Here is a 26,848-nt window from a genome sequence, read left to right as displayed (position 1 = left end):
TGAGGTTAATTCTCGCTTCAGCACAACTAATAGTTACTCTCCTCTCTTGTCTTTCTCTCCCACTTCTCTCTTTGTGTTTACATTTAGATTTCAGGCAATTAGCAAGTCAGTAAAAGTAATAAAGTAGTAAAAGCTAAGTCACTGAACAGTATGAAGGAAGTTGGGGCATCCTACAGTTGAAAATACACATGTAAAAGAGCATTGATAGAAGAAATAAAAAGGCCTAAAGGGATTTTTAGAGTTGTAAACCTCAGTCTGTAGATGATTTTTTTTTCTATTTCTTAACCTTTAACTCTCACAACATAATATGACTTTAGGGAAGCTGAATAGTTTGACCACTGGAAATAGACAAGATATCATGCCAAGAGCACATCCAATGGATCTTTAAATCTTATATTGAACTGGCTGATTCATGCAGTAAGTGTTCAGCACCACACAGACTGGCTTCAAAACATCAAGGCATGAGTCAGCAAAGTCATTACTGGTTTGTTTTGACTTACATTGTTATACACCTTCATTTTATGATGTTCAATTATTTGAGTACCCAATTTCTCCTCAGCTCATTTGATCTACTTCCACCTGCATCTGCGTTACGTTCTCGTTTAGCTCCTCTCTGTCTCGTCTATAAACGTCTTTCTTCTTGTGGTTTTGACTGCTGGAACTTTGATGCAAAATGTAGAAGCTTTAGAAACACATTTTTGCTTTAAATTGTACCGCACTGATACCAAATTGTTGTATTTTCTGGTGTTTTAACACATTTGTAGCTGCATACATATCTTGACCCTGTAACACCTTTCATACTTATCCCCAAGAAAACACCAACATGGATTTAGAAATTGCTGCTCTTCCATTTTTCCTTATCCGAATTGGGGGTCGAAGGACAGAGGGTGTCGTATTCTGTACAGACTGTAAAGCCCTGTAAGGCATCTGGATGTCAGGCTTTATCCCAGCAATGTACATATGTGGAGCCAAACTATCATTCAGAAGACTGGCAATTTTTTACTAAACTAAATATTTTTAAAGCCAACAGCATTAACATTTAATCGGCCTTGCTACTGGAGTACAACTTAATACAGGTCACAAAACTACCTGCAGCCAAAAAGTGGGTGTTTTGTGAGCATTGTGAATGAAAGTAGCTACAGCAGAGAGACGGCTGTGTGTTTAGGAAAGAATGACATCAGCTTTTGGCTTCTGGTGAGTCGGCGTTCTCTGTCTGTCTGTCTCCCACCCTCCCTCTCTCTCTCTCTCTCCCTCTCTCTTCAGTCACCCAGCTTAGCTCAGGGAGAGTCAATTACCTCTGGGGCGTCGCCATGGAAACGCAAGGGAGCAATAGGAGGAGGCATGAGTCATCACTATTCTTAAAGCTGTTTGGAGGGGAGTGGGAGATAGAGACAGAGAGGGGGGAGGGAGGGAGACGAGTAGAGAGAAAGAGGAGGAGAAAGGAAAATGGGGTGAGGTAAAAAGACAAATAGGGTGGGTGAAAACGAGATTATGAGACATGAGGAGAGGAAACAAAAAGAGAATACGAGAGGAAACAAGAAGATGAGACAAGGAGAGGAGGTGAGATGAGGGGAAGAAACAAAGAGACTAGAGGAAATGGGGAGTGTAGGGGAATAAACTAGCTGAGGTAAAACGATAGGAAAGGGGGAGAAGGAGGAGAGGAAGCAGGGAAGAAAGAATAGGTTGAAGAAAAAACAAGAGATGAGACAGGAGAGGAGAGAATGCAACAAGGACAGGAGGAGAAAATAATAGGGATGGACTAAAACTCGAGGGAGGAAAAAAGAAAGAAAAACAAACTGAGAAATGAGACAGGGAGGGAGAGGAGTGTGTTGACAAGGGGTTTGTTTATGGAGCAGTAAAGGGCTTATAAGTCTGGACGGTGGGCCATTAATAAAGACACACACACACACACACACACACACACACACACACAGTGCCTTTCACTATCTTTGTGGGGACCAGTCATTGACATAATGCATTCCCTAGCCCCTAAAGGCGCTGACACAGAGCTGATTATCGGCCGTCGGACAGTCTGGCGAGGTCGGTGACTCGAGTCTGTTCGGTGTGTTCCATGCCGTCGTCCGTCTGAGGAGCTGTCAGCCTTCATTTTGGCCGACCCGACATGCTCAGTCGGAGACAGGGCAGTCGGGACTCACCCGGAAATGGCGAGCGGATGAGCCTCTCAAAATCTGACAAAAATCTTTTAAACTGAACTTTGTCAATCTGAAATGAAGACAGGTTCAGCAACTGCACGGCCTATTTATCGCTTAAAATGTTTTCAGAAACACGTTTCGGTGAACTATTTTAGTACAATATGAGATCGTATTCTGAACAAGCCGCCATGACAGTCTGGCTGTGAATTTCCGGAGAAAAAAGATCCACGTGACGCGTTCGTCCAATCAGCTGCCGGTTTTCATTTTCTGGGAAACAATACAGAGAAGTGCCGCCTGCTGCTATGGAGACGTATTACGCGCAGAGCGTACGCTCAAGTCGGCGTCGCCTCAGTGTGTTTTGAGGTATTTTTTTGGACCTCGGGGACCCGGCTGATCAGTCCGACTGCCTTTTCTGGCTACGGTCGGCCGTCTGGTTGGTGTGTAAGCACCTTTACCCTAACCTTAACCATCACAACTAAATGCCTAACCTTAACCCTTACCACAACCTAATTCTAACCCTAAAACCAAGTCTTAACCCTCAAACAGCCATTTAAAGTTGTGAGGTCCAGCATTTTGACCCCACAAAGCTGTCCGGACCCCACAAGTATACTGTATTCCCAGTTTTTGGACCCCACGAATATAGTTAAACAAGAACACACACACACACACACGATTGGTTGTGCTTGATAACATATTGAACAATGTTTTCACTGTTTATTGGATTGATTTTATTACCTCCTCCTCCTCCAACATTACAGCCCGACCTGAACCTCAAGAGATCGACAGAAATGTTTAAAACATTTTACACATTCAACATCCACTTTGTTCTCCAGCAGCCATCACAGAAACACACCTCCTCTTTGACATTAAATAATCACATAAATACACATCTGAAATTACTTAATTACCTTTATGTAAAAAAAAATCATTAGTCCTATTCAAATCTAAATCTAAAACTCTTTCCATGATTACCATATATATTTCTGCAGCAGATGTTTCCAGGTTATGGGAGTCAGTTCATTTTCAATTTAACCAGTTTGAAATGAGCAGGGAGCCGTTTTATTTCTCCCATTTATACTTTGCCCAATCATCCTGGAGCTCTACTATAATACAACTGTCCTCAAGTCATTGTTTTATGATGTGAATGATTTATGAAGTTTTGGTCAAAGTAATACAAGTATTTCTTTGGAGTTGGAAGTAAATTCACTAAATGTACTCATTTTCAAGATAACTGGAAGTGAATTGACCCCCAGTTCAATCACATGTTGATAAAACCAGTTTACATCTATAGATTCATGTCTACCTGAGTATCACTCATTCATTCATTCATTGGGAACAGTCATTTGATTCATTTGAAATAAAAATGCACATCATTTGCAGTGCCAGCAGAGAATTCTGCATCAACTGAGAAAACTCATTATGTAAAAGTACATTTATACTATTTACCTAATCAAGTGGTTCTTCCCTTTAATTATAAAATAAAACTACAACACAACCCCCCCCCCTCAAAATGGGAACGAAATAAAAATACAGCAGGAAACCCACAGTGTCTACAATACTGTATTAAATATGCATTTAAAGGCACATTTACAGATCAATTGTGTTTCCATTTAACAGCAGGCCATAACTGAAAAGATAAACAGTTTGATAAAGCTGGCTTGAGTTTTACATGACACAAACACCTGTATTTTAAAGTATGAAGTAAACTAAAACTCCTGTGAACAAAAAAAGACCTTTAATGTAGCAGGTACCAAGCATTGAAATGACAACACATACCTCTCTAGATTCTTGAGAATTAGTTTATAATCTCGTTTTTGATCTGCACCTGCCCCCTTTGTAAATAGTTTAATACTTAAATTCAAAATCTCCCCAGAATAAGTTCCAATCCTTAGGTTTCTGATGTTAACATAGTCTGAAAGGAAAAGATTGACATTTTGAGGAAATACGTTTATCTGCTTTCTTACCAAGAGTTAGATGAGAAGATTGATACCACTTTCTGTCTATATGCTAAATATGAAGCTAAATCCAGCAGCCGTCAGTTTTGCACAAATTTGGAAACTGAAAAAAAGCTAGCCTGTCAAATGATAACAAAATCTACTTACGGACACATCTAAATCTCAATAATTAACACTATATATGTATCCCGTTTGTTCAATTCAAACAAAAGCCATAGTGTACAAATGGAAATTTGTGAAGATACAGCACCCAGCCGAGAAATAGTTGGGCACACAATCTGTGGTTTTACAGTGGGTTGTTGTTTTTACACTTCGGTTTTTGTACAAATTAGACAAACAAGATAAAGCGTGTTAATTACAGGTGCTCGTTTGTTACCTTTGGACAGGACCAGGCTGCATGTTTTCCCCCCGTTTCCTGTCTTTATGCTAAGCTAGGCTAACCTGCTTTTCCTATTCTATTTTGCCTGGAAACGCTTCCAACACGCTTGCGTGTCGCGTGGAAAAATAGGCGTCGGTTCTATTTCTAGACCGCACGTGTCACGCAGGCAATGTGCAAGCTCTAACCTGTTAACATAGGAGGCGAAATAAAAACGGCCACGCCACGCAGCTGACACGCTCACGCCACGCAGCCAGTGTGTGGCCGGCCTTACCCCAACTCTCAGCAGAAAAAGGGAATAAGGGACTATTTATTTAAGCTTTAACTGTCAGCCTATGTGCAGACATTTGTAGCTGAAACAAACTGTAGGTCAAAGTGTTCAAATCAGTAGGCGATTTTTTTCTTTTTAACACGGTTCGTCACAACTCTTGGCTCTGTATTTGTTTATACCACCACTCTTCCCCTGCACTCTCTCTCTCTCTCTCTCTCTCTCTCTCTCTCTCTCTCTCTCCGCTACTAAGGGAGGGAGAGAGGGGATTGCAGGCTAATAAGGGGGATGGCACCCCCCACCTCAAATCGCCTACTGGTTCAAATGTTAGTACATTTTACATGGATTTCAAAAACAAGTTGTTTCAGGGTGGGATGTAAATGGCTAGCCACATTGGTTGCAGCACAACAGTAGAGAAGAAGAAAAAATATTTCAAAAGAATTACTGTTGACACTTTGACTCACAGTCTGTAATGCATTTCAGTCGTACACGTCTAAGGTCAGAGATGACGCAACTGGTGTGTGAGAATTTTGCAAAACAGCATTTGGGATAAAAACAACAACAAAAACAAACAGGCACGTTGCTGTTTAAGCGTGGGCAGCATTCAAATTAAACTAAAGGCACAACTGCTCTGACTGTTGGCGTGATTCACTGCTACACAGTTGATGCTGGTTTCATGAATGTGTCGACAAACTGAAGAGGAGGATCGAGGTTAAACTGTTGAAGGTCCAGTGTTTTCTCTTATTCACGGAGCAGGAAAAGGTGTGGTGATCACATGTGTGCAGCTGAAGAGTCCATGTACAGTTTGAGTGGTTATATTTACAGTCGTAGTGTTTGTAAAACACATTGTAGAGTGGCCTCTCCCCAGAATCAGCATCTCTCCAGTGTTTGTGTAAATGTGAGCAGGACAGAGGAAAAAATGAATACAAGTCCGGAGAGACGGACAAACCAAGGTCTTCAGATCGTGTCCTTAGATACCCAGAAGTCCTTGTGTTTTTTTTCAGACAGAGAGTCTACTCACTGAAGCTGAAGTTCAGGCCGGAGCTCTCTGTGATCGGGGAGGAGGGGCCTGCACTGGATACAGCACTGGAGGGGATACTGCCATCTTTAAAAAAAAAAACAGAGATCATTCAGTCAAATATCTTTGTAGCTCAGAAACAAAGATCTTAATGCATATATGCACAGATTGTTGAAACAGCACTGCCCTTAACCTGAGAACAGATACATACATACATACATACAATTATTTGGTACACATCGTACATTTTTAAAAACTTCATCTATGATGCAAGTAATAATCTCATTATTTGCCGCTCTCAGTCTGAGCTTGTACTATTCGTTGCTGTGTGTGATTCATGTGGAGGGACACAATCGGAAGAAAGAGGGGGAGTGATCCGAGGTACAAAAACAGGAAAGCAACAGCGTCATCCCCCTGCAGCTTCATCTTCTGTTGCCATGGAGAACTTTATGAAAAAAGTTTTTAGGGATTTCATAAATTTAGCCACATGCACGCCAATATGTATATAAATAATGTAACTACAATGTACTCTTAGGATTTAAAATGAGGATCAATTTCAGTACACTTTAACATGAAGTCACGAATATTTAAGGCCATTTTAAACCCACTTGTAGCAAGAAATTCAAGTTCTCTCCCTAGAGTGACTACAATTGTTTGACAGTTGTTATACAACAGCCTCAATGACTCTGCAATTGCTAATAACCCGCCAATGGGAGAACAAACAGTGTCACACAACCAGCAGAACATGTCGTATTCATCCAGCTGGAACCTCCAGCACCCCTGCTAGTGCACCATGTGATGAATAAGCTCGACAGAAAGATAAAAAGCCACCCAAAGTGTGCACAATGAAAATAAAATACAAAAGTAGTGGATAAAAAAGGGCAAGAAAAGAGAAAATATGTCAAAGATAAAGATGCTTCATCAATCACCACTGAGAATAGGGGCTACATTAAACACCTCACCACCCAGGGGGTAAAACAGAGAAGAAGTGAAGAAGAAAATGAAGAGGAGAGAAAAGAAGGAGCTGAGTTTTATAGGCTATACGTTTAAGAACTGATCCCACAGGATGGCCTGCCAGATATTTACATTCTGCTGTTACTTAGCTCGTATGACAGTTTGAGGGCTTGTTTAATAAAATACAGCTCATTTTGTAATAATGCAGGCAGTTCATGAAACTTCATAACATTTAATATGCACATTTTAGTAATTTCAGATGATGCTCTTACCCATATGAACGTAAAATGGCTGTTGGTGTTCAGAGTAGTAGTCAAACAATGATTTGATCCTCAATTAGTTAACATAAAACTCCAATTTAGATAAACAATTAATCATTCAATTAAAGCTTTCATTCTTGGCCTAAACATGAGCATGCACAACCTTTTTCAGCATCACTATCTTCTCATTTGTACAGTTACTCATTTTCACACATGGGAGCTCCACTGGCAGGACTGATGATTAAAAGCCTTGTTCAAGGCAGACTATGAAACGGATAGCCACAGAGCAGTGACTGCAGTACTTTTAGACTGATTCTGGGGAAATACATTTTTATTTATACCAGCCAGAATGGATCTTCAAAACCAGTGTCCTTCCAATCAATGTGTTATATTCCTATTTTATAACAAATGCTTACAAATATAATCCACAAAACCCCAAAATGCTGTGTATAAAGATCAAAATATATTCTAACAGCCTCATTATTTCCTTTCATTGTAGTAACAGTTTGATTTAGCTGGGATATTTCTGTTCCTTAATCCTCACATGCAGACTTCTATCCGAGGAGATAAAAGTGGGCGTACATATTGCGTAACGCCATAAAATCATTAAAAAAACACTCACGCCATAGAGGCTGGCTTGGTGGCCGAAGAGATGCTTCAGATCCAGAGGAGGACAGTGGCTGCTGAGGGCTGTAGAGAGACGTCTGACTCTGAGAGTCAAACAGGCTGGACAGCGCTGGAGCCAAGACAAAAAAACACATTAAGTCTAGTTTCCAAATGTCAGTTTACTTAATAGAATAGTGCAATTTTTAATAGTTTTTATTTAGATGGCTCTACTCCAGTTGATGTGGTCAGATCAGATCACTATTTTAGGAATTGTAGCCCTTTTTCCACATACTGTAGTCTCCCAATTTTAGAAAGAAAGAAATTGGACAAGTTGATTTGTACTCATATCTATCTAATCCACGACCAGTCATTCATTTCCATTCATTCATCATTTCTTCTTTCGGCCCTTAAAATTATTCTTGGTTTTCTTGTGTGTCATGTGAAGGATATTTTCACTGCTATCCCTTTCCCTCGCAGAACATGGAAGTTGCTGGTCTTCTGCTGCCGGTTTGTTTGTGTTATTGTGTGACTTTGGTTAAATCAAACTAACCCTTCAAAACACCAAACTCGCACAATAACAAACTAACCGATCGAGGCAGATCGAGGTGGTAGACCAGCATCTCCCGTGTTCTGCAAAGGAAAATTACTGTTTTTGTCAAAAGAAAGAGGCTGGTGGATTTGAAGAGAACATAGATAGCGACTTCAGTTCCCCGTCGGAAAGCACTGTCTGACAGCAAGGTAGAGCGATGATATGAATATTCTAAATATGTTTTGCTGTGTGCATGTTGGTACTCCTGTTTTGCCAAACTGGGGGCGTGTCGACCGCCATCTACTGTAGGTAATACACTGACTATGGATAAGTACCTCATACAACCCCCACTTCAAAAGATCCAAACTATCACTTATCAAATATTTGGTGCACTGGAACTTGCATTGTGTTTTTCTCCCTAACAAAGCTTTTGTCTGCATTTCATAATTAGTGGAGAACTAAACCACACAAAGAAAGACTGGTTGGTTATATATTAGTTATTGCTGCTTTACTATGCACGCCTACCTTTCATGGTTTTGGCGTGGGCCTCGCTGCTGCTCGCACACACCGTGTTGAGGAATTCGTCCACCTGCTTCAGTGAGAGCGAGTTGTGCAGTGTCTCCAGTGGGTAGACAGAGGGCACCATGGAGCAGCCTTCAAACCCTGCAGCACAAGAGAGGGGAGACAGAAACACAGCCGGTCGTACCACTTCTCCATCCAACGGAAGAAGAGGAGGAGAGGTGACACTATAGCTCTCTGTGCATGTTGGTTGTCTGCTCATCCTCACATTTTATTTATTAACTAGCTCTACAGACTTTTATTTCTGCTACGGTAAGATCTGAAATTAGTGGCTTGTTACAGTGACTGGTACAGTCTACCTACTGTCTGGCCTCCGACAGCAGCTGCACTGCACAAACTTTTCCAGCCAAAATGAATGTCAACAAACTATAATCTGCAATATGGCTAATGTTAATGTCCTTCTCTGGTTAGTTTGACCATAAAAAGCAGGATGTTATGATCATCTGGGAAATTGTCATATAAATGTATATAAAAGGGTGTGGATCAATTCACTCTGATTCACACCACATGAAAAAGGATTGATTAATAAAATCACATTCACATAGTGAGTGGCTGTCAACTTTAGTTGCCATGCTGATGCTTAAATATTTTTTTTCTTTAAAGGAATGTTGGATACGAAATACAAAGTCTATAAACCTACCTAGGTGATAAGAGGTGATGCCAACAATAGTAGACCATCAAGAGACAAAAAGACGGTGAGTTATTTCCTGTGTATGAAGCTTTACTGATAACATGGCCCAAATATCATTTATATATCATCACGTATTTAATAGAGGCAATATTTGTACAAGATTTCCACCTTCTATCTTCCTCTGGTAAAGTTAGATCCAGACAGTTTTTAAAGTTAATTAATAATTTAGGTTGATCCAGAGAGCAAAAGGAATGCAAAACAAGCCACATAACAAAAATGATCTGGCCTGCTGACGTGTCCTTGAGCAAGACAGAGAGTTGAATTGGACTTTGACATTTAACCTTAATGATGGGGTGGGTAACAAAGACGATTTCTCCTTGATGGTCAATTGTGTTGCAATAGTTTGTTTTCTTTTATTTTTGATCATTAATTAATTGACCACAACCCAAGGTAAATTTAAATAAAATAAATCCTTGGTGCAGTGTTGTACTGCGTATGATTCATATGTGACAGTTTTGTGTTTGCAATCAATCCTGTTGTACATATTTATCTTGCCTTTGTAGCCTTTATGTCAATTCCTTTTATCCAGTTTTATTTTGGGCTGGCAGAAGTCTGTATGGATAGATTAATTAATTCATGTACTGCATATTTTCCTTTCATAAAATGATGTGTATGTGCTGAGAAACTTCTAAACACAAACACAACTGTGCCATGGCAAGCTGACTTTTACACACAAACTTACAGCAAATACAATCCAGTGTTATTCAGTGCAGCGCCAACAAAGAACTCTATGAAGAAGCGATTCCATGAAACAGAAAAGGGGAATGGATGGAGGTTGAAGCAGCACATCCATATCCCCAGAGAGCATGCTGGTCAGCCTTGCATTTATTCATGACTAATGTGCTATGACTACAGATTTTTCCAGAGCTACTCCCTAAAACTATAAACGACACAAGCGGAACAAACTGCAGCCAGCACTTAATGGACGGGAACCATTCGAGGCCCTGAGGGGCCAACATGCGAATTTCCCCTGTTGATAATTTCCACATCTAAGTTTTAGTGGAGTTTCTCAATGTTAATATTTCTCATGGAATCATTTATGTGCAGAACATGACACGAGAGGTTATCAAAATCTGTTTACAGTCAGTCGTTTCATTTTACATCTCGACATGACATTTCTTTGGCCAATTATCTGATATACACCACAACAAAAAGAACAACGGGAGTGGAAAAGCGGGATACATCACAGCCAGCTACTTTAACACTTAGACACTTTAGACTGTATTCTTCCATTAATCATCAAATTGTTTCCTCACTGGATGTTGGCCAACGTAGCTTTATTTATTACACCAAGGTAAGAGGATCGCTGTTCAACAAGAAAATGTCTTCCTGCCAAAGCTTTGCAGACAGAAGGAAAATAATACCTGTTTGGCTTAAACTGATGATACAAAGCCTCAGGAGGAAGTTTTTTGGTGGCTCAAGAGGTGTATCGTATGTTCGCTACGTGACATTTATCCTCACGTCCATCTGTTCGTTCTGTCCTTACTGTACTCTGTCTAATAAAGCTGTTAGGTGGAATGTATACAAATAAATTACGATGGCATTTATCTTTACTCTTCCTCCTCCCCATCCTGCTGCAGCCTCTCCGTGTGGATATGAAATTCAGCTCACACACCAGATACAGTGGGAGCAGAAAACACTGATGCTACTCTGCACCATTCACTCAACCATCTACTAACCCAGGTGAACACAAAGACAGGACAGTGATATTTAACAAAGTCATAAAATGTGACAAAGCCAAAAAATCTCAATCAAATAAAAAGTCTGTAAGTTATTACTGACAGTCGTCACTGCTGACTCCAAAGAATAATTAAGGTGATGCAACGTGCCCAGACGTGCTCCAGAAACACTCTACAAAATCAGCAGTTTGTGAACCGTCCACCACTTAATTAGCCAATTAAAATGAGGGATGAGATGATGACCCAAATCGTTCAACAGACGCTCAAATATCTGCCACCCGGCCAGGAAACATATTCTGGGATGGGTGGTGCCGATATATAATTGGTGCCACCAACAGCTGACTGTACAGACAGAGCTCATTATTGAACAAATGGCCAGTTTTAATGTCATTTTCTCTATAAACTCAGGATGGAGCACGCACACAATGCAGTTAGACAAGCCTAAAACTCTTCCACAGAAGTGTTTGTGTGGCTGGTCATCAAGTGTCCACCCAGCATGCATGTAGAAATGCATGCAAAATAACAGAAAAATAGGAACATTTACAGTTGGGCATGAAATGGAGCAGGGCTGCAGATGTGACAAAAAGAAAAGGAAAAAGGATGAATGCACAGAAGGAAAACCAGACTGAAAAAGCACTGAACTACAGTAGATGCAAAGCTCAGCTGGCATTAACAGCATCCAACTTGCCCCAACACTGGCTAAACGGGGACAAAGGAAGTGAGAGGGGTCTACAGCGGCTGACCGTGGAGGGATTCTGGGAGATCCTGACCAGACATCAGCCAGCTCTTGAGGAGCGGGAGGTGGTAGGGACAGTGGCACAGGTGGTGGGCTATGGCCCCGTCCACAGCCAGAGGGGCAAACCCCAGCAGGGCCGGCTCAGCGGGAAGCCCCCCCAGCAGCTGGACTACATGGAGCTCGTCTGAGGGCTCTGAGGGACGAGAGGCAGAGCAGGGAGAGAGGAAAAGAAAAGTACAGTGGAGCAGGAGGAGGAGTGATAGGAGCTGTGCAACATATAGGCACAGAGCTAAAGATTTATCATAGAAAGTTTATTCAGATCCAATCTCTGGCTTCATTTGATCAATACCTGTCTTGACCTTTTAGGTATGACTGAAGCAGACCAACTACTGTATGAGAGACACTATCAGAGACACAGATCTACTTTACAAAACGTGATTTTTTTTCTATAAACCACTCTGGGTATGGAGATAAAAATGCATTGTGACCGGCCGCTCTCTCAAATAAAGATTGTGTATTTAAGATTTACGGCATTCAAACTAGAGCCCGACTGATAAAGGATTTTAAAGGCCGATACGATACAAATATTTGGTGATTTAAAAATCCGATATTCCGATATATCGGCCAACATATATTTTAAAAACAAATCCAGAAACGCGTAACAAAACATAAACAGATTTCCCTAACATTAGTTATTTGTTATATCGTTATTTACGAGTCCTCACTAAAATAATATGATAATGCAGTTTAAAAATAAACTTGTTTGTTTTATTGTCACAACAGAGTTATGATAAATAAAACGCATAAAAATACAAACTTAAAGGAACACGCCGACTTATTGGGACTTTAGCTTATTCACCGTAACCCCCAGAGTTAGACAAGTCCTTACATACCCTTCTCATCTCCGTGCATGTTGTAGCTTTTTCCGACGGCTCCACCATACTGGGAATTATAGTCTCAGAAAAGTGAAGCATTTCTACTCTCTGTCTGGTGCTTCTCAGGTGCAAGCATATCACTCCGCCCAAGTAGCAGTGCTTCGCCTTTCTGAGAATATAGTTCCCAGTTTATATACGGTTAGAAGATGTCTGTGTCTCATGTGACCTTGTTATTTGTACACACTGTGACTATACAAATCACAACATGTAAAAAGGAACATGTTGGCGATATTTTGTCACTTATTCGGAGCAGTAGGCTAGTTGGAACCAATTACCTTCAGGATCCATGCTAGGCTAGGCTACCGGTGGAGCCATCGGAAAGAGCTACAATGCGCACGGGGATGAGAAGGGTATGTATGGACTTATCTAACTCTGGGGGATACGGTGAATAAGCTAAAGTCCCAATAAGTCGGCGTGTTCCTTTAAGATATGAAACTTGAAGTCCTTTGAACAAAAAAAAAAAACATCATAACATGGTTGAAGGGTGTTTCGTCCGTTTTTATTTTATTTTTTAAATATTCATTTATCAGAATCATTTATTTGTCATTATAAATGACTCTGATGAATAAATATAAAAAAAAAAATAATAATTTATCAGCCATTATAAATGCCGATAACAATAGAAATGCCTAATATTGGCCCGCCGATAATATCGGCCCGCCGATATATTGGTCAGGCTCCAATTCAAACCATGACTTTCTGAAAAAACTGGACTACCAACTGTGCAAATTAGGCAACTTCCCTGGAGCCCTAAACTCTCTCAGAAGGTTTGGTTGGTAACACAGTGTGCAACACTAAAGCACATTATCGCCTCAATGGGGCATTAAAATCTTAAATAACAGATTTTTTTTGGCCACTTGGGGCAAGCAGAAACAAGCAAGTTACTGAGAAACATTACCACTCATATAGAGTCGTGTTTCTGTCCAATTTATAAATGCTAGTCAAATATTCACAATCTTGTAGATTGGTTCTCCAGAAGGAAATATGTGGCACTTTTAGTGGCTAAATGTTTCACTATGTTCACTAGCTAGTCTCTAACTACGTTTTTCACTGAACAACAGAAACAGAAATTGACGCCATCAGGCCAGACAGCTAAACAATGAGCTGAAACTTCATGTAAAGCTCTGTGAAGCTGCAGATTTTTAGTGATAATAAAACCGTGCTTAATGAAGGTAACACAAACTCCCACAGATAATTTTTCTAGTTGGTTAAACCAGCGCTGCTGATGCTCAAACATCCCAAACCTCCCACAAATACAAATAGAATACACAAACCTACCCATGACCAACCATTTCACTTACCTAGGCAGCATTGTCAGCCATGATGGAGGAGCAGGCAACGTCATCACAAGCCGACTCAGCAAGGCCCGAAACACCTTACAGAGACTAAACAACGTCTGTAAGTCTGCCCAGTACAGCAATAACACCAAGCTGAGACTGTACCAGAGCTGTGTCCTGTCTACCCTGCTATACGGCTCTGAGTGCTGGCAAACAACTGAAAGCGATCTCCACAAACTGTCGACCTTCCACACCAAAAGCCTACGTAAAATAAAGAGAATATTCTGGCCCAACACCATCTCCAATCAACTTCTACTCAGCCAGATTAAACATGACAATACGGCTACCATCATTATCAGAAGGCGATGGAAATGGATTGGACATATACATACGTAGAGAGCAAGAAAACATCACGCAAACTGCCCTTCACTGGACACCAGATGGCAAACGTAAAAGGCCGACCCAAGGCGCAGGACGGTGGAGGGAGAGCTGAAGACCCTACATCACACCTGGGGCTCTATAAAGACACTGGCCCAAAACAAACACGAGTGGAAATCATTTGTTGCTGCCCTACATGCCAACAGGTATAATGAGCAGTAAGTAAGTAAACCAGCCCTGCCTTGATCACGACTACAAAAAAAGCAACGGCTCAAAGAAAACAGTGCAAGACTGAGTGAGCACAATTCTAATAATATCTTCTAATATTTGATTAATGAAGAACTAATCACAAAGTCATGGCTGTTGCTCAACTACTGCATAAAAACTCACACAGAACACATTTTGCTTTCTCTCCAGTACACTGCCATATGATATTTCGTCTAATAAAGTTATGAGAGAGAAAAGACTGCTGTGATGGCTCTTTTCTCCACTGAGCATCATAATGGGTAATTAATCAGTGCTACGTTGCTAACTTTCCTCAGTGAGGACAACAGGTTTTCACATACTCAGCAAGGTAATAACTAGAAATAAAATGGGAAAAAAAAAAAAAAAGGTATTCTCTACATTTGTCTCCATCACTAGTATCCATATTTGCCGCACAAACTCAACCACATGTCAGGTGTCAGGAGTTCAGGTTCAACTTTAATCACCTGACTGATTTATGACTCAATCTAAAGAAAAATATACAATTGAACATGTTCTAAAAATCGTTTTACTGTATATCAACCAAAGCCTCCCATAGATGGAACTCTTATTAAAATGTACACATTGAGTTTTACTTCTCCAGCCATAATTCTCTTTAAGTGTATATAAAAGACATTCTGATATTAAACTACACTCTTTTCAAGTGAATATCATCATCTATTAATAACAATAGAAAATTAAAAAACATACAAAAAGAAGTGAAAAAAACTTTAGCTGCAGGTCACAGAATTTGAAAATAGACTATTTAAAAAAGCCTAGCTATAGAAACAAAGCTGAAGAAAACCAGCTTGAATAAGTATGTTAAATGTGTTGGGATATAAAAACAAACTTGTTTAAACAATAACAAACATGATTTATATATTGTAATAATATTTTTTTCTTATTAAAGTGTGGACATCACAAAAATAAAAGTCATGTTATTACTTTCTAAGTTCTTAAACATACTAAATACTAAGCCAAATCCAACCACATATGTACTCGACGCACAGGAGGCTACTACAGTCCAAACTGCAGCAAAACGCTCTGTGGTTTTCAGTGGTCTGTGCAAACCCAAACACTTGTCAACATCATATCAGACTTCTGAATCACACCGACTCTGCTTGTCATTCTGAATCAACATGTCAGATAACGCTGTTGCTTCGACGATATGCACTCTCTCTTGTACAGACGGCACTTTACAGGCCGCCAACACACGCTGGACCATTTCTGAGCCTGTGATCAAAATCCTAAATACCATTCAGTCATATCCAAATAACCGTACAGGACTGGTTTTCAGTTCAGTGGTGTTTAATTAGCCCCTTCTGAGTCTATAAGAGACAGTGGGGAAGATCCCCCCCGATACACAATGGTGGTAAAAAACTGCCTCAAAAACATTAAAAGAAAGAGCTAATTTTATCATATTGCAGCTTGAACAATGATAAATTATCTTTTCAGAAAAGAAGAACTGGGTCTTTGGTGTTTTTTGCCCCCAACGTCTCCTCCCAGTCAGCATAGCAACGGTCATGTTTAGGGTTAGGGTTAGATGCCTGGGAGGCAAAAAACACCATCGAGCGAAGAACTGAGGAGGAAATCTCATTAATTCCCAACGTTTCCGAAGGAAGACTTTGCATCGAGCCAGTGGATACTCACCAGTGACTGACACCAAAGACAACTTACACAAACAGACTCGACAATGTTAGAGACAGAAAGCAGCAAACTGCATCTGTCGATGCTGCTGAACCTTTCTTACTTAATGTAGGAAGTTAGCATGCACAGCTTGGCTTTACCAGGGAATAACAGTCAACCAACAGGTCAAACAAACACTTGCCATCAAGTAGCATTTTAAAGGACAAGAAGGATCTTTGTATTATTAGGCTGCAACTAATGATTATTTTTATTAATAATGAATATGTTGTTTGGTCTATGAAATATCTGTAAATGCCCATTTTAAGGTCCTGGAGTCAAACGTCACGTCTTGATTTGTCCAACCAACAGTCCAAACCCCACTGATATTCATTTACAAAGATATAAAACAAAGAATAGCAGCAAAAGCACACAATGGGAAAGTTTCGGGCATTTATGATTATATTGTTTATCAAACTAGTGGACGATTCATTTTTTGGAGATTGTCTTATCAATTAATCAACTTATTTCAGCTTTATTTAATGATCTCAGATTACAAATGCTTGTAAAGTAGCACTAATTTCATGAATAAAATAAAATGAAACAGCAAAGCAAACTAAACTTGTGTGATACAAAGAACAGTTTAAATAAACAAGGTTTTTATGGTCCAAAGTGATAAAAAAAAATCCAGTTAACCACTTCCTTAACCGTTCTGTTCTTTTGTTGAGTGTAGCTACAGAGCTGCCATCCAACAAATGTATGAAGAAACAAAATCACATATATACACATCTTGCTGCCTGATTTTGTGAGGAGCTCCTCATTCACTTGTTGGAGAGCGACTCACAAAAGCTTGAACTTGAGCTTTAACACCCACTGAAAAACTTGTTTTTGCTGACCTCCTGGTTTAACTTCTCACCTTGCTGCAGTAAAGTAGAAGTGTACTCCAGGGTGTGTCAGTACACCGTGACGTCAATGTTGAGTGTGGTTACAAGTGCAATATTTCTGACCACACCAAGAGTGATGCTGTCAAAAGTGAATTTTAGTTTTTATAGCCCAAACTAAGAAATTAACAGACTAAATGATTTGAAATGAAGAAAAAGTGCAGCTGAGGACGATATTATGATGTGTGCACAGATATCTGCACATGGAGGTATATCTGAGGCAGACGATATATTCCACATAAGGCACACACATCTATCCTGTGAGGAACAGCAGGATCAGAGAGGCAAATTAAACAATTGCAGGCAGAGCAGGTGGTGTTAGAGGTGAGGGCCGAAAACAACACAAGGTACAACAAACACCGAGGGTGTGTGGTGAAACAGAAGCTTTTTAAAAATGTTAAATCTTGGAGACGTTTAATGTAATTAACGCAGCCAAACGTCAAACCCCCAAAAATAGAAAACACAGGAAATGTTTTCCCACAAAAAGGCCATGCAAGATAACAGGAAAAACTGGAGGAGTGTCGAAATAAACTTGAATAAAAGCAGACATACCATTAGTCGGATGCCTGGCAAACGACACAGAAAATCTCTTTACTGGCGGCATAGAGAACAGCTCTGAGGAGATAAGAAAGGTAACTGGTATTACTGGGTCTGCTGCTGGTACCTGTGTCTGCCTGTTTGCCAGTGATGTGTTTTCACATGAGAAAAAAAAAGGAGAGAAAAACAGAATGAGAGAGAAAGAGAGTTGGCACGTTGATTCATCAATAGCTGTCTGCCAACCAACATGAGTGTCATCTCTGAATAAACAAAGAGGCTATCAGTGAAAGTGAGTGGAGAGGCTGTGGAGTGGATGGTGTAAATTGAATGAATGAATCTTTGGCTGAATAGTAAACATGCAGGAGGAGTGATGCTGGACTTATATGTATATATATATATATATATATATATATATATATATATATATATATATATATATATATAGATATAAAAGGCATTTAACTGAACTGTGAATCCAACTTCCTGATTCTTCTTTTCCTTGGCTGTTTGTGTCCTGACTTATTGCACTTATTCACTTTCTTTCCAAGATTTAGAAGAGAAGATCGATATTACTCTCATGTCTGTACAGTAAATATGAAGCTACATACACCAGCAGGTTAGCTTAGCATAAAGACTTAACACAGGGGGGAACAGCTAGCCTGTCCAAATGTAACTAAATGTGCCTACTTGTACACAGTATTTCTCGCTTGTTTCATCCATACCAATATAGGTCCAATCAATATTGACTCTTTTAGCTATGGTTTTGAACTCCACCAACCCCTATCTGGCTCTATAGCTGCTAAACTCTCCACTATGTTCACCAGCTAGTTGCTTACTGTGTCTGTCTGCTGTTTGGTGCCGAGCAGGTAGTGTACAGTGGGTTTTTACAGCTTTTCGCTGAGAAAAACTGCCTGCTGCTGAAACAATGCTATGAGAGCAGTGAGTGTGAACCAGAACAGTAAAGTTGCGGCTGGACAGCTAAACAATCAGCTGAAAGATGACAAAATGCTCCATACATTTGAAGAGAACTGCAGTTGAAACAACGAGCTTCTGCAACTTTAAGCAGTACAATAATAATAGCAATGCAAACTTGACCAAACCTAATGGAGATAAAAAACAGACGTTTAGGCTTGTCCAGGATCCAAGATCACTAAATCTTTGTAAGAATATCTAATTTTATATAATTAATAGTGGTAAATTACATCAAGTTTTAAATCCATTCAAAAGAACACATTTGGAACACGATGGGTGGTGTTGACGAAGGGGTGTTTTAACTCCTCTGCTGTGGGGGTACATGAGACAATAAAGGTTGCTCTAAAGTACACTCCTCACCAACACTGATTGTTTTAAGGTCTGAGTTCAAACCAGTACACTTCCATTCACATTTCCCGTTAACAGAATAATCTGTTGTTCTGATGCAGCGCTCGCTTCCCTTCAATGAGCAGCACTGACGTCAGTCCAAACCCTCCCGTCTCTCAGAGAGGAAAACATGATGTAACAGAATTTGCGAGAGGAAAGCATCGGTTTGCTCCTGGCAGTGTGTAGCCTTGCAGCCAGAGTGACACCTGGTGGATAAACTGAACAGCTCAGTTTCCTGTATTTAAAACCTGCAGTGGGGGGACAAATATATTTTCCTGCAGTTTGTGTAGAGTAGAATTATCTGCTGCTGATTTAACCCGAGGATGTGACATAGCTTTGAAAATGTGACACAAATATGTATAACTAAAGCAGCTGTGACCATGAAAATGATATCAAATCCAGATGTTTGGGATAATTGAACCTGCTATAAGGACCCCTAGTGGCTGTAAAAACAGCTTGCTTGTACTCACCATTTCCAACATGAGACTGAGGGAAAAGGGTGGGGAGGGAGAATGTGACTGGGAATTATTTAAAGGTGGATTATTGGGTCTTGAAAATATATATTTTCCAAATAACAGGCTGAATTTCTTAATGTAATGTAAATTAATGAAAAAAAGCCAGACTTCTGGCTTCCAAACACAAAAACTACTTTACAGTGGATTAAGAAATGAAATCCCCTGAGAGAGGATATGGCAGCACTGCAAAACAACATGCACAGAGAGAGAGAGAGAGAGAGAATTTCAACACGCTCAAACCCAAGCAGACAGCCGTGTGATCAGTAAGTGGACATGCTGATCTGGGAGAACATTGATCACCGATAGCTGTGGTACATGACATAGTCCAGTCCAGTGTCAGGTTGCGTGCTCAGCATTGGCTGCACAGCCTATCACTCTGCCGTCAAATCAGTGCCCTGCAGTACACTGCAGAGTAAAATCACCCAAGAAATGTGATGCAACAGATTGAAATTGTTGGGTTGGGAAAGGTAGCAAAAGAAAGCAGGGAGCTTTAATAATAAAAAAGGGACACGTCTAAAGCTTAAGGAGTGAAAAGTAGAACAATAAAATAAGATATTCTAAGCCAGAAAGAGTTTGAAGACTTTCTCAAAAAAGGATAGAGATGAAAAGACCCGCATTGTGGAGGAGGACAGACAGTGTTGTGAACATACCAAACATGCTAATCTGGCACGGCAGACTGCCGGGGGACAGAGGTGGTTTTCGGTGGAGGTGGTGGTGCGTGCGTACGTAGTCTCGCAGGTTGGGGGCGCTACAGGACACCCCAAGGGCGGAGGCACTGAAGAGGCCAGAGCAGAGCGACCCTGTGTGAGGAGGAGCCGGGGGAGGAAGGTGTGCAGGGTGAGTTTTTATTACACACCATGCCATTATTCATAACAAACTGATGCTATTAGGAGAGTCTGGCATTAGTGTGTGTACATTCCAAAGGATGTACTGTGTGTGAAAACCCTGTAGCTACAGTTTGGATGATTTTCAGTTTATGATAAATTAAAAATTGTTTCATGGACAATCTGAAAACAAAGCGGCTATTTGTTCCTGGAAATGATAACATGCAAGCTTTAAGGTTTTCACAACAGTGACTGCATATATATGAACTGTGCATAATATATGTGTAGGGCTGGGTATCATAAAAAAATGTTTAATACCGATTCAATACCGTCAATTCAATACCGAATCTTTGAATCTTTTTTCCAGCTCCTTTACACCTACAGTGGGGAGAACAAGTATTTACACTGCCGATTTTGCAGGTTTTCCTACTTACAAAGCATGTAGAAGTCTATATAATTTTTTATCATAGGTATTCTGGTATTCTTCAACTGTGACTGAATCTAAAACAAAAATCCAGAAAATCACATTGTATGATTTTTAAGTAATTCATTTGCATTTTATTGCAAGTATTTGATACATCAGAAAAGCAGAACTTAATATTTGGTACAGAAACCTTTGTTTGCAATTACAGAGATCATATGTTTCCTGTAGTTCTTGACCAGGTTTGCACACACTGCAGCAGGGATTTTGACCCACTCCTCCATACAGACCTTCTCCAGATCCTTCAGGTTTCGGGGCTGTCGCTGGGCAATACGGACTTTCAGCTCCCTCCAAAGATTTTCTATTGGGTTCAGGTCTGGAGACTGGCTAGGCCACTCCAGGACCTTGAGATGCTTCTTACGGAGCCACTCCTTAGTTGCCCTGGCTGTGTGTTTCGGGTCGTTGTCATGCTGGAAGACCCAGCCACGACCAATCTTCATCATGCCCTTACTGAGGGAAGGAGGTTGTTGGCCAAGATCTCGCGATACATGGCCCCATCCATCCTCCCCTCAATACGGTGCAGTCTTCCTGTCCCCTTTGCAGAAAAGCATCCCCAAAGAATGATGTTTCCACCCCATGCTTCACGGTTGGAATGGTGTTCTTGGGGTTGTACTCATCCTTTTTCTTCCTCCAAACAGCGAGTGGAGTTTAGACCAAAAAGCTCTATTTTTGTCTCATCAGACCACATGACCTTCTCCCATTCCTCCTCTGGATCATCCAGATGGTCATTGGCAAACTTCAGACGGGCCTGGAGATGCGCTGGCTTGAGCAGGGGGACCTTGCGTGCGCTGCAGGATTTTAATCCATGACAGCGTAGTGTGTTACTAATGGTTTTCTTTGAGACTGTGGTCCCAGCTCTCTTCAGGTCATTGACCAGGTCCTGCCGTGTAGTTCTGGGCTGATCCCTCACCTTCCTCATGATCATTGATGTCCCACAAGGTGAGATCTTGCATGGAGCCCCAGACTGAGGGAGATTGACCATCATCTTGAACTTCTTCCATTTTTTAATAATTGCGCCAACAGTTGTTGCCTTCTCACCAAGCTGCTTGCCTATTGTCCTGTAGCCCATCCCAGCCTTGTGCAGGTCTACAATTTTATCCCTGATGTCCTTACACAGCTCTCTGGTCTTGGCCATTGTGGAGAGGTTGGAGTCTATTTGATTGAGTGTGTGGACAGGTGTCTTTTATACAGGTAACAAGTTCAAACAGGTGCAGTTAATACAGGTAATGAGTGGAGAACAGGAGGGCTTCTTAAAGAAAAACTAACAGGTCTGTGAGAGCTGGAATTGTTACGGGTTGGTAGGTGATCAAATACTTATGTCATGCAATAAAATGAAAATTAATTATTTAAAACTCATACAAAGTGATTTTCTGGATTTCTGTTTTAGATTCCATCTCTCACAGTTGAAGTGTACCTATGATAAAAAATTACAGACCTCTACATGCTTTGTAAGTATCAAATACTTGTTCTCCCCACTGTACGTGACAATCAATGTAGTCATGCCTCTCAACACATATGTGAGCCGCATCGCTGTGCTGAACGTAGGGTTTTTCCTGCATGCCTCTACGACGTGTAACATTAGACAGCCATTATTATGCGTCACTAGCATTATTAGATCTTGGTAAAGCATGCTGCATGCTTACTGGCTAACTGACGAGATACTCCTTAGGTATTGAAATTTACTCAAACATAATCAATACTTTGGAGGCTATTGGGTGGGTGCATAAAAGTATCGAAGTTTGGTACCCAGCCCCAAGTATGTGCATGTGTGTAAACAAGGCTAACAGTGAATAAAACAAGTAAACAAAGAATGTGTTTTGTATGCAAAAAGCAGCAGCGGCGTGACAGACTGAATGTGGAAAAGGGATTGTTTCAGATCCCTGCTGTGCATAAACCTTTTGACGTTGCAACAGCCAATGCTCATAAATGTATCATGTTTTTTATTTTAATATTTTAAACAATATTGAGTTTATAGACCACACAGAAGAGGACATATTATCTTTGGAATTGCAGGAAAAAAAAATAAATGTAAAAGGAGTCTGCGCCTCATTCCTTTGTTCTATAAACAGTATGAAGGAATGAGAAGCAGCTCGCTAAAAGAGGTCAGCTCTGACACCTGCTGCTCTTGTCAGCGACCTGTGCAGTCGGTGCCGCTGGTGTTGGTGATGAACAGGGAGGGATCACTCAGCAGTGTCAGACTTACTATACATAACTGACAGGCTCCACTCACCCAGAGGCTTTAGGTGGAGCCCCTCTAATGTTGGGTGGACACAGAACCAAGTGCTGCTTTCAGACTTGTGATAATTAGGCACTGAGTGACAGGATGATTAACACATTTAGGAAGAAGTAAGACACCCCTACTGCACTGTTATACTTGTAACTGCTCTTGTTTGCATTGTCTTGTCTACTTGATGTTTATGATTATACTTGATTGCATTTGAGATTTTTATTTTTTTATTTTTTATTAGAAAAGGACTTAAAATAAGCTTGTTTCCTCTCTGCCACATATCCATTTAGTTTATTGCATCTTTTAGGTCTTAATTGTGCAAAGAAAGAAGATAAACTGCACTGCAGCAGTTTAACATAGCTGAGTGCAATACAGAGGTTTGAAACTCCCAGTGAAGCACACGTGACAGAAATTGTTTCCACAAAGTGACTTTACTCCCTGTTCTCACAGTCATGGGTTTCTCCACACCTCTTGATTTAGACGACGGGGCTTTCATGCTTGAGTGTCACCGTGCTAGCACGTTGTTGGAGGTTGCATGCCCTTGGAAAGTGTACACACAGCAAAACAAGATTCCTCTAATGGGTCTTTCATTAGGGGGGGCCCATAGAGGTCCTTAAAGAGACAGCTTATTTGGAACATTGTAGGGCATTTTATGTGTACCATGATAGGGGGTCAAGAAGAAATATTACATAAACATTTAACTTAAGGGGGTTTATTGTAGCACCAAAAATGGTTCTGCAGGAGGATGAGCCCAAAAACCATATTGGGGCAATATAGAACAGTGTGTTATTGATCATGGGTTCGTTTTATCTAGTTTAAAAGTTAAGACAGCTATAAAAACCTAGTTAGACTGCGGAGCATGCACCATACCATACAGCTGCTGACGAAGGAGACCCTCATATCTACACATTGTACATAGTACAAACTTCAACTATATACCACCCTTATAAGGATAGTGATTTAAAAAAGACTAATTCTTAAATGACAATTCCTGCAATAAGACGAACAAATTATCTTAAAAGTTCTTGCTTGTTAAAATTAAATAAATAAAAAAATTGTCTTTATTTTTATTTCTTTGGAGTGCTCGAAAAATCAATTCAAAACCTAATGGGCACATCAGGTGTGCAAGATAATACTGCTATAATCTCACTGTGTGCAATGTGCATGAGCTTATTTTTTCAAACAATGATGTGAATTTATATAACTTTAATGTGTTGTTTATCTTTTGCTGCTATTAAAATTTCTAGCATTATAACCATATTTTTTCTTTTGTTTTCAGGATTACAACCTGCATAAATATATCAAACAAGACACCTGTCACTGTCGCTGTCTGGTAACAACAAAATCTATTTTGAGTGCGTGTCATGTTTACACAAAAAAATGCTTGAATTTTAAGTCCGCTGTTCATGTACATTATTGTACCAGGATGCAATGCACAAAAGAAATGGAGGAGCTTCTAACAACAATAATAAACTGGTCTTGAAAAACAATATAATTGTATAAAATCTATTGCTTTCACTTTGTCAGTTAGTATACAGTATAGACTGTCTACAATTAGTGTGCAGTATGGAATTAGGACACTGGTTATATTTCAAAGTTTGTTCTGCAATAATATATACTTCTTCAGAAGTTTAGTTTGTTTCCTGTACAGACCTCAGAAAGAAGAGATACAAACACCTACAGTATGTCCCCTATGTTGTCACTTTATCACCCAGCAGGGATATCGGTACGTCTCTAAACACTATGCGACACCAGAGATCCTGCAGTTGGCTGTGAATGTAACTCTCCCCGCTGACCTCGCGCCTGCATAGTTTTGGGTCTGATCCTCTTTGGCTGCTGCTAAGCTACGCTAAGGTGGAAGCTGTGTGAATGTCAGAAGAGAGACAGAGGGGAGGGGGGTGATGGAAAGAAAAACACATAGAGAGAAATAATTGGAGACAGGGAGAGATGTGAAAAGGTGGGAGGGCAAGGAGAAGGGCTTGGGATGAGGGGAGGATCAGTGATGACAGCTGCAGATAAAATGTGATGTGGGGTCAGTTTGTCTTTTGGCATGAACCACACACACACACACACACACACACACACACACACACACACGGTGCCCACCTAGGCCACTGGCTGGTTTGATCTCAGGAGACTGCTGCGAACACGAGGGGAAGAGTCGGTGAGATGTGCAGCCTTTGGAGGACTGGGTGGGAGAGGTTTCAGAGAGGACCTGAGTGGAGCACAGGGAGCACAGGGGTTAAGACTAACAACTGCCAAAGTTAATCAGGGACCTGATGTCTCTCGTTGACTTAAACAAAACTGCTCAACTAAAGAGAGGCTTGAACTACAATGTGGGAAAAGAAAAAGAAACACCCAGTCTGGTTGTATTATTATTAGCAGTACATCCTGCCTACTCCTGAAACACCACACTAAAGGGTCTGGTACCTCCATGGAGCCCGTCTTGCGGTTGCGGATCATGGGGGACCTTCGCTGGATGTTGATTGGCTCAGAGAGGGGAAGTGCCTGGTCTGGCTGGTCCTGGGAAAGGTCCTCCAGACTTCCCTGATTGGGCTTTTTGTCTTGATTCTGATTGATCAGAGAACCCAAGAAGGAAACTATAGATATATTCTTGTAAAAAAAAAAAAAAGAAATACCCCACTATTCATGGAAAGTGCAGTAATGTCAGCGTTTGGTTTTGTAGACAATGACCATCAGTCAGACACCTGCCTTCCAGAACCTAGAGTCTAGGTGGTATTGCACAAAGCAGTATTACTCAGTTAGCCAGGTAACTTCAAAAATAGCATGCAGCAACTTCTGTAAACATTTGTTAATAGCAATAATCAATATGTGACTTACAATATACATAATATATATATATATATATATATATATATATATATTTATTACACATTTGAAACAATAAAAAACACAGCCAAATATTTTCACAGGTTCATTTCCTGGAATAGCAATGAGATCTAAACCTGTCCTAAAACAAAAGTGGCTGCCTGATGAATGCATTGCCTGGACAGTAAGGATGAGAGAAAAAATGTAATTAATTAATTAATTTAATAATAACTAATTTAATTACATGTACTTTCCTACTCCCCAACACTGTAAAGGGCAGCCCACTAAAATACAGAAATGCAATTTATCTCATTCCAGATAGAGAGCAATCTCATGATGTGAAAGAAAATGTTAATGGTGCATAACCCTTATCAAAAATATCAATTGAAGGAAGTTTGGTGTACATTCTTCTATATGGGATTTGCTCTTTTTGAAAGAAACAAGTTTACAGACGTGAACTAAGTGACAAGTTCACACACCTCAGAGGAGGCTGGGCGGAAGCCGAAGCCAAGAGGTACATTCTCCTCATCTTCACACCCTTTGACTCCTGGACTGAAGTGAAGCTCGACATGGAAACGCTCCTCTGAGGAGGGCTCCTGCTCACGACACAGATACAAAGACAAAAAGAAATGCATAAAACTGCAGTGGTAAGGCTGAAAGAATATAAAAGAGCAAGACATGTGTGCTGCACAGTTATGCAGCTCTGCAAGCTGACCTTATTGTTGTCTTCATACAGCATAATGACTATCTGTGTCATGTAGTTGAGTTCATTTACAGCACTCAGGTAGTCCATGGCCTGTTTCCACTGCTGGTCCTTCTCATCCTGATACTCAAAAACATACATACTGTAAACACGCAAACATCTCACACATAAT

General features: G+C 40.4%; 1 protein-coding gene across 9 annotated transcripts in view; it reads right to left on the bottom strand.

Annotated features, from left to right (window-relative positions):
• Positions 1-5,279: 5,279 nt before the first annotated feature.
• Positions 5,280-26,848, bottom strand: part of ppip5k1b (diphosphoinositol pentakisphosphate kinase 1b) — a 63,916-nt gene continuing 42,347 nt past the window's right edge. For 5 of the 9 annotated variants that reach the window (XM_078256620.1, XM_078256623.1, XM_078256621.1 and 2 more), the window contains 9 exons: positions 26,689-26,802; positions 26,453-26,569; positions 25,575-25,715; positions 25,251-25,359; positions 20,263-20,412; positions 17,754-17,816; positions 8,645-8,782; positions 7,607-7,720; positions 5,280-5,857 (listed from right to left, as the gene is read on the bottom strand). In XM_078256620.1, coding sequence (XP_078112746.1) covers positions 5,766-5,857; positions 7,607-7,720; positions 8,645-8,782; positions 17,754-17,816; positions 20,263-20,412; positions 25,251-25,359; positions 25,575-25,715; positions 26,453-26,569; positions 26,689-26,802 — 1,038 coding nt within the window. In that variant the 3' untranslated portion in view covers positions 5,280-5,765. The remainder of the gene's footprint in view (positions 5,858-7,606; positions 7,721-8,644; positions 8,783-17,753; positions 17,817-20,262; positions 20,413-25,250; positions 25,360-25,574; positions 25,716-26,452; positions 26,570-26,688; positions 26,803-26,848) is intronic. The other 4 variants (XM_078256622.1, XM_078256624.1, XM_078256628.1 and 1 more) reach the window with 2 other exon arrangements.

This window comes from Sander vitreus, chromosome 8 (genome assembly GCF_031162955.1).
Source record: "Sander vitreus isolate 19-12246 chromosome 8, sanVit1, whole genome shotgun sequence".
NCBI classification, from domain to species: domain Eukaryota; kingdom Metazoa; phylum Chordata; class Actinopteri; order Perciformes; family Percidae; genus Sander; species Sander vitreus.
This window is presented reverse-complemented; position numbering and strand designations above follow the sequence as displayed.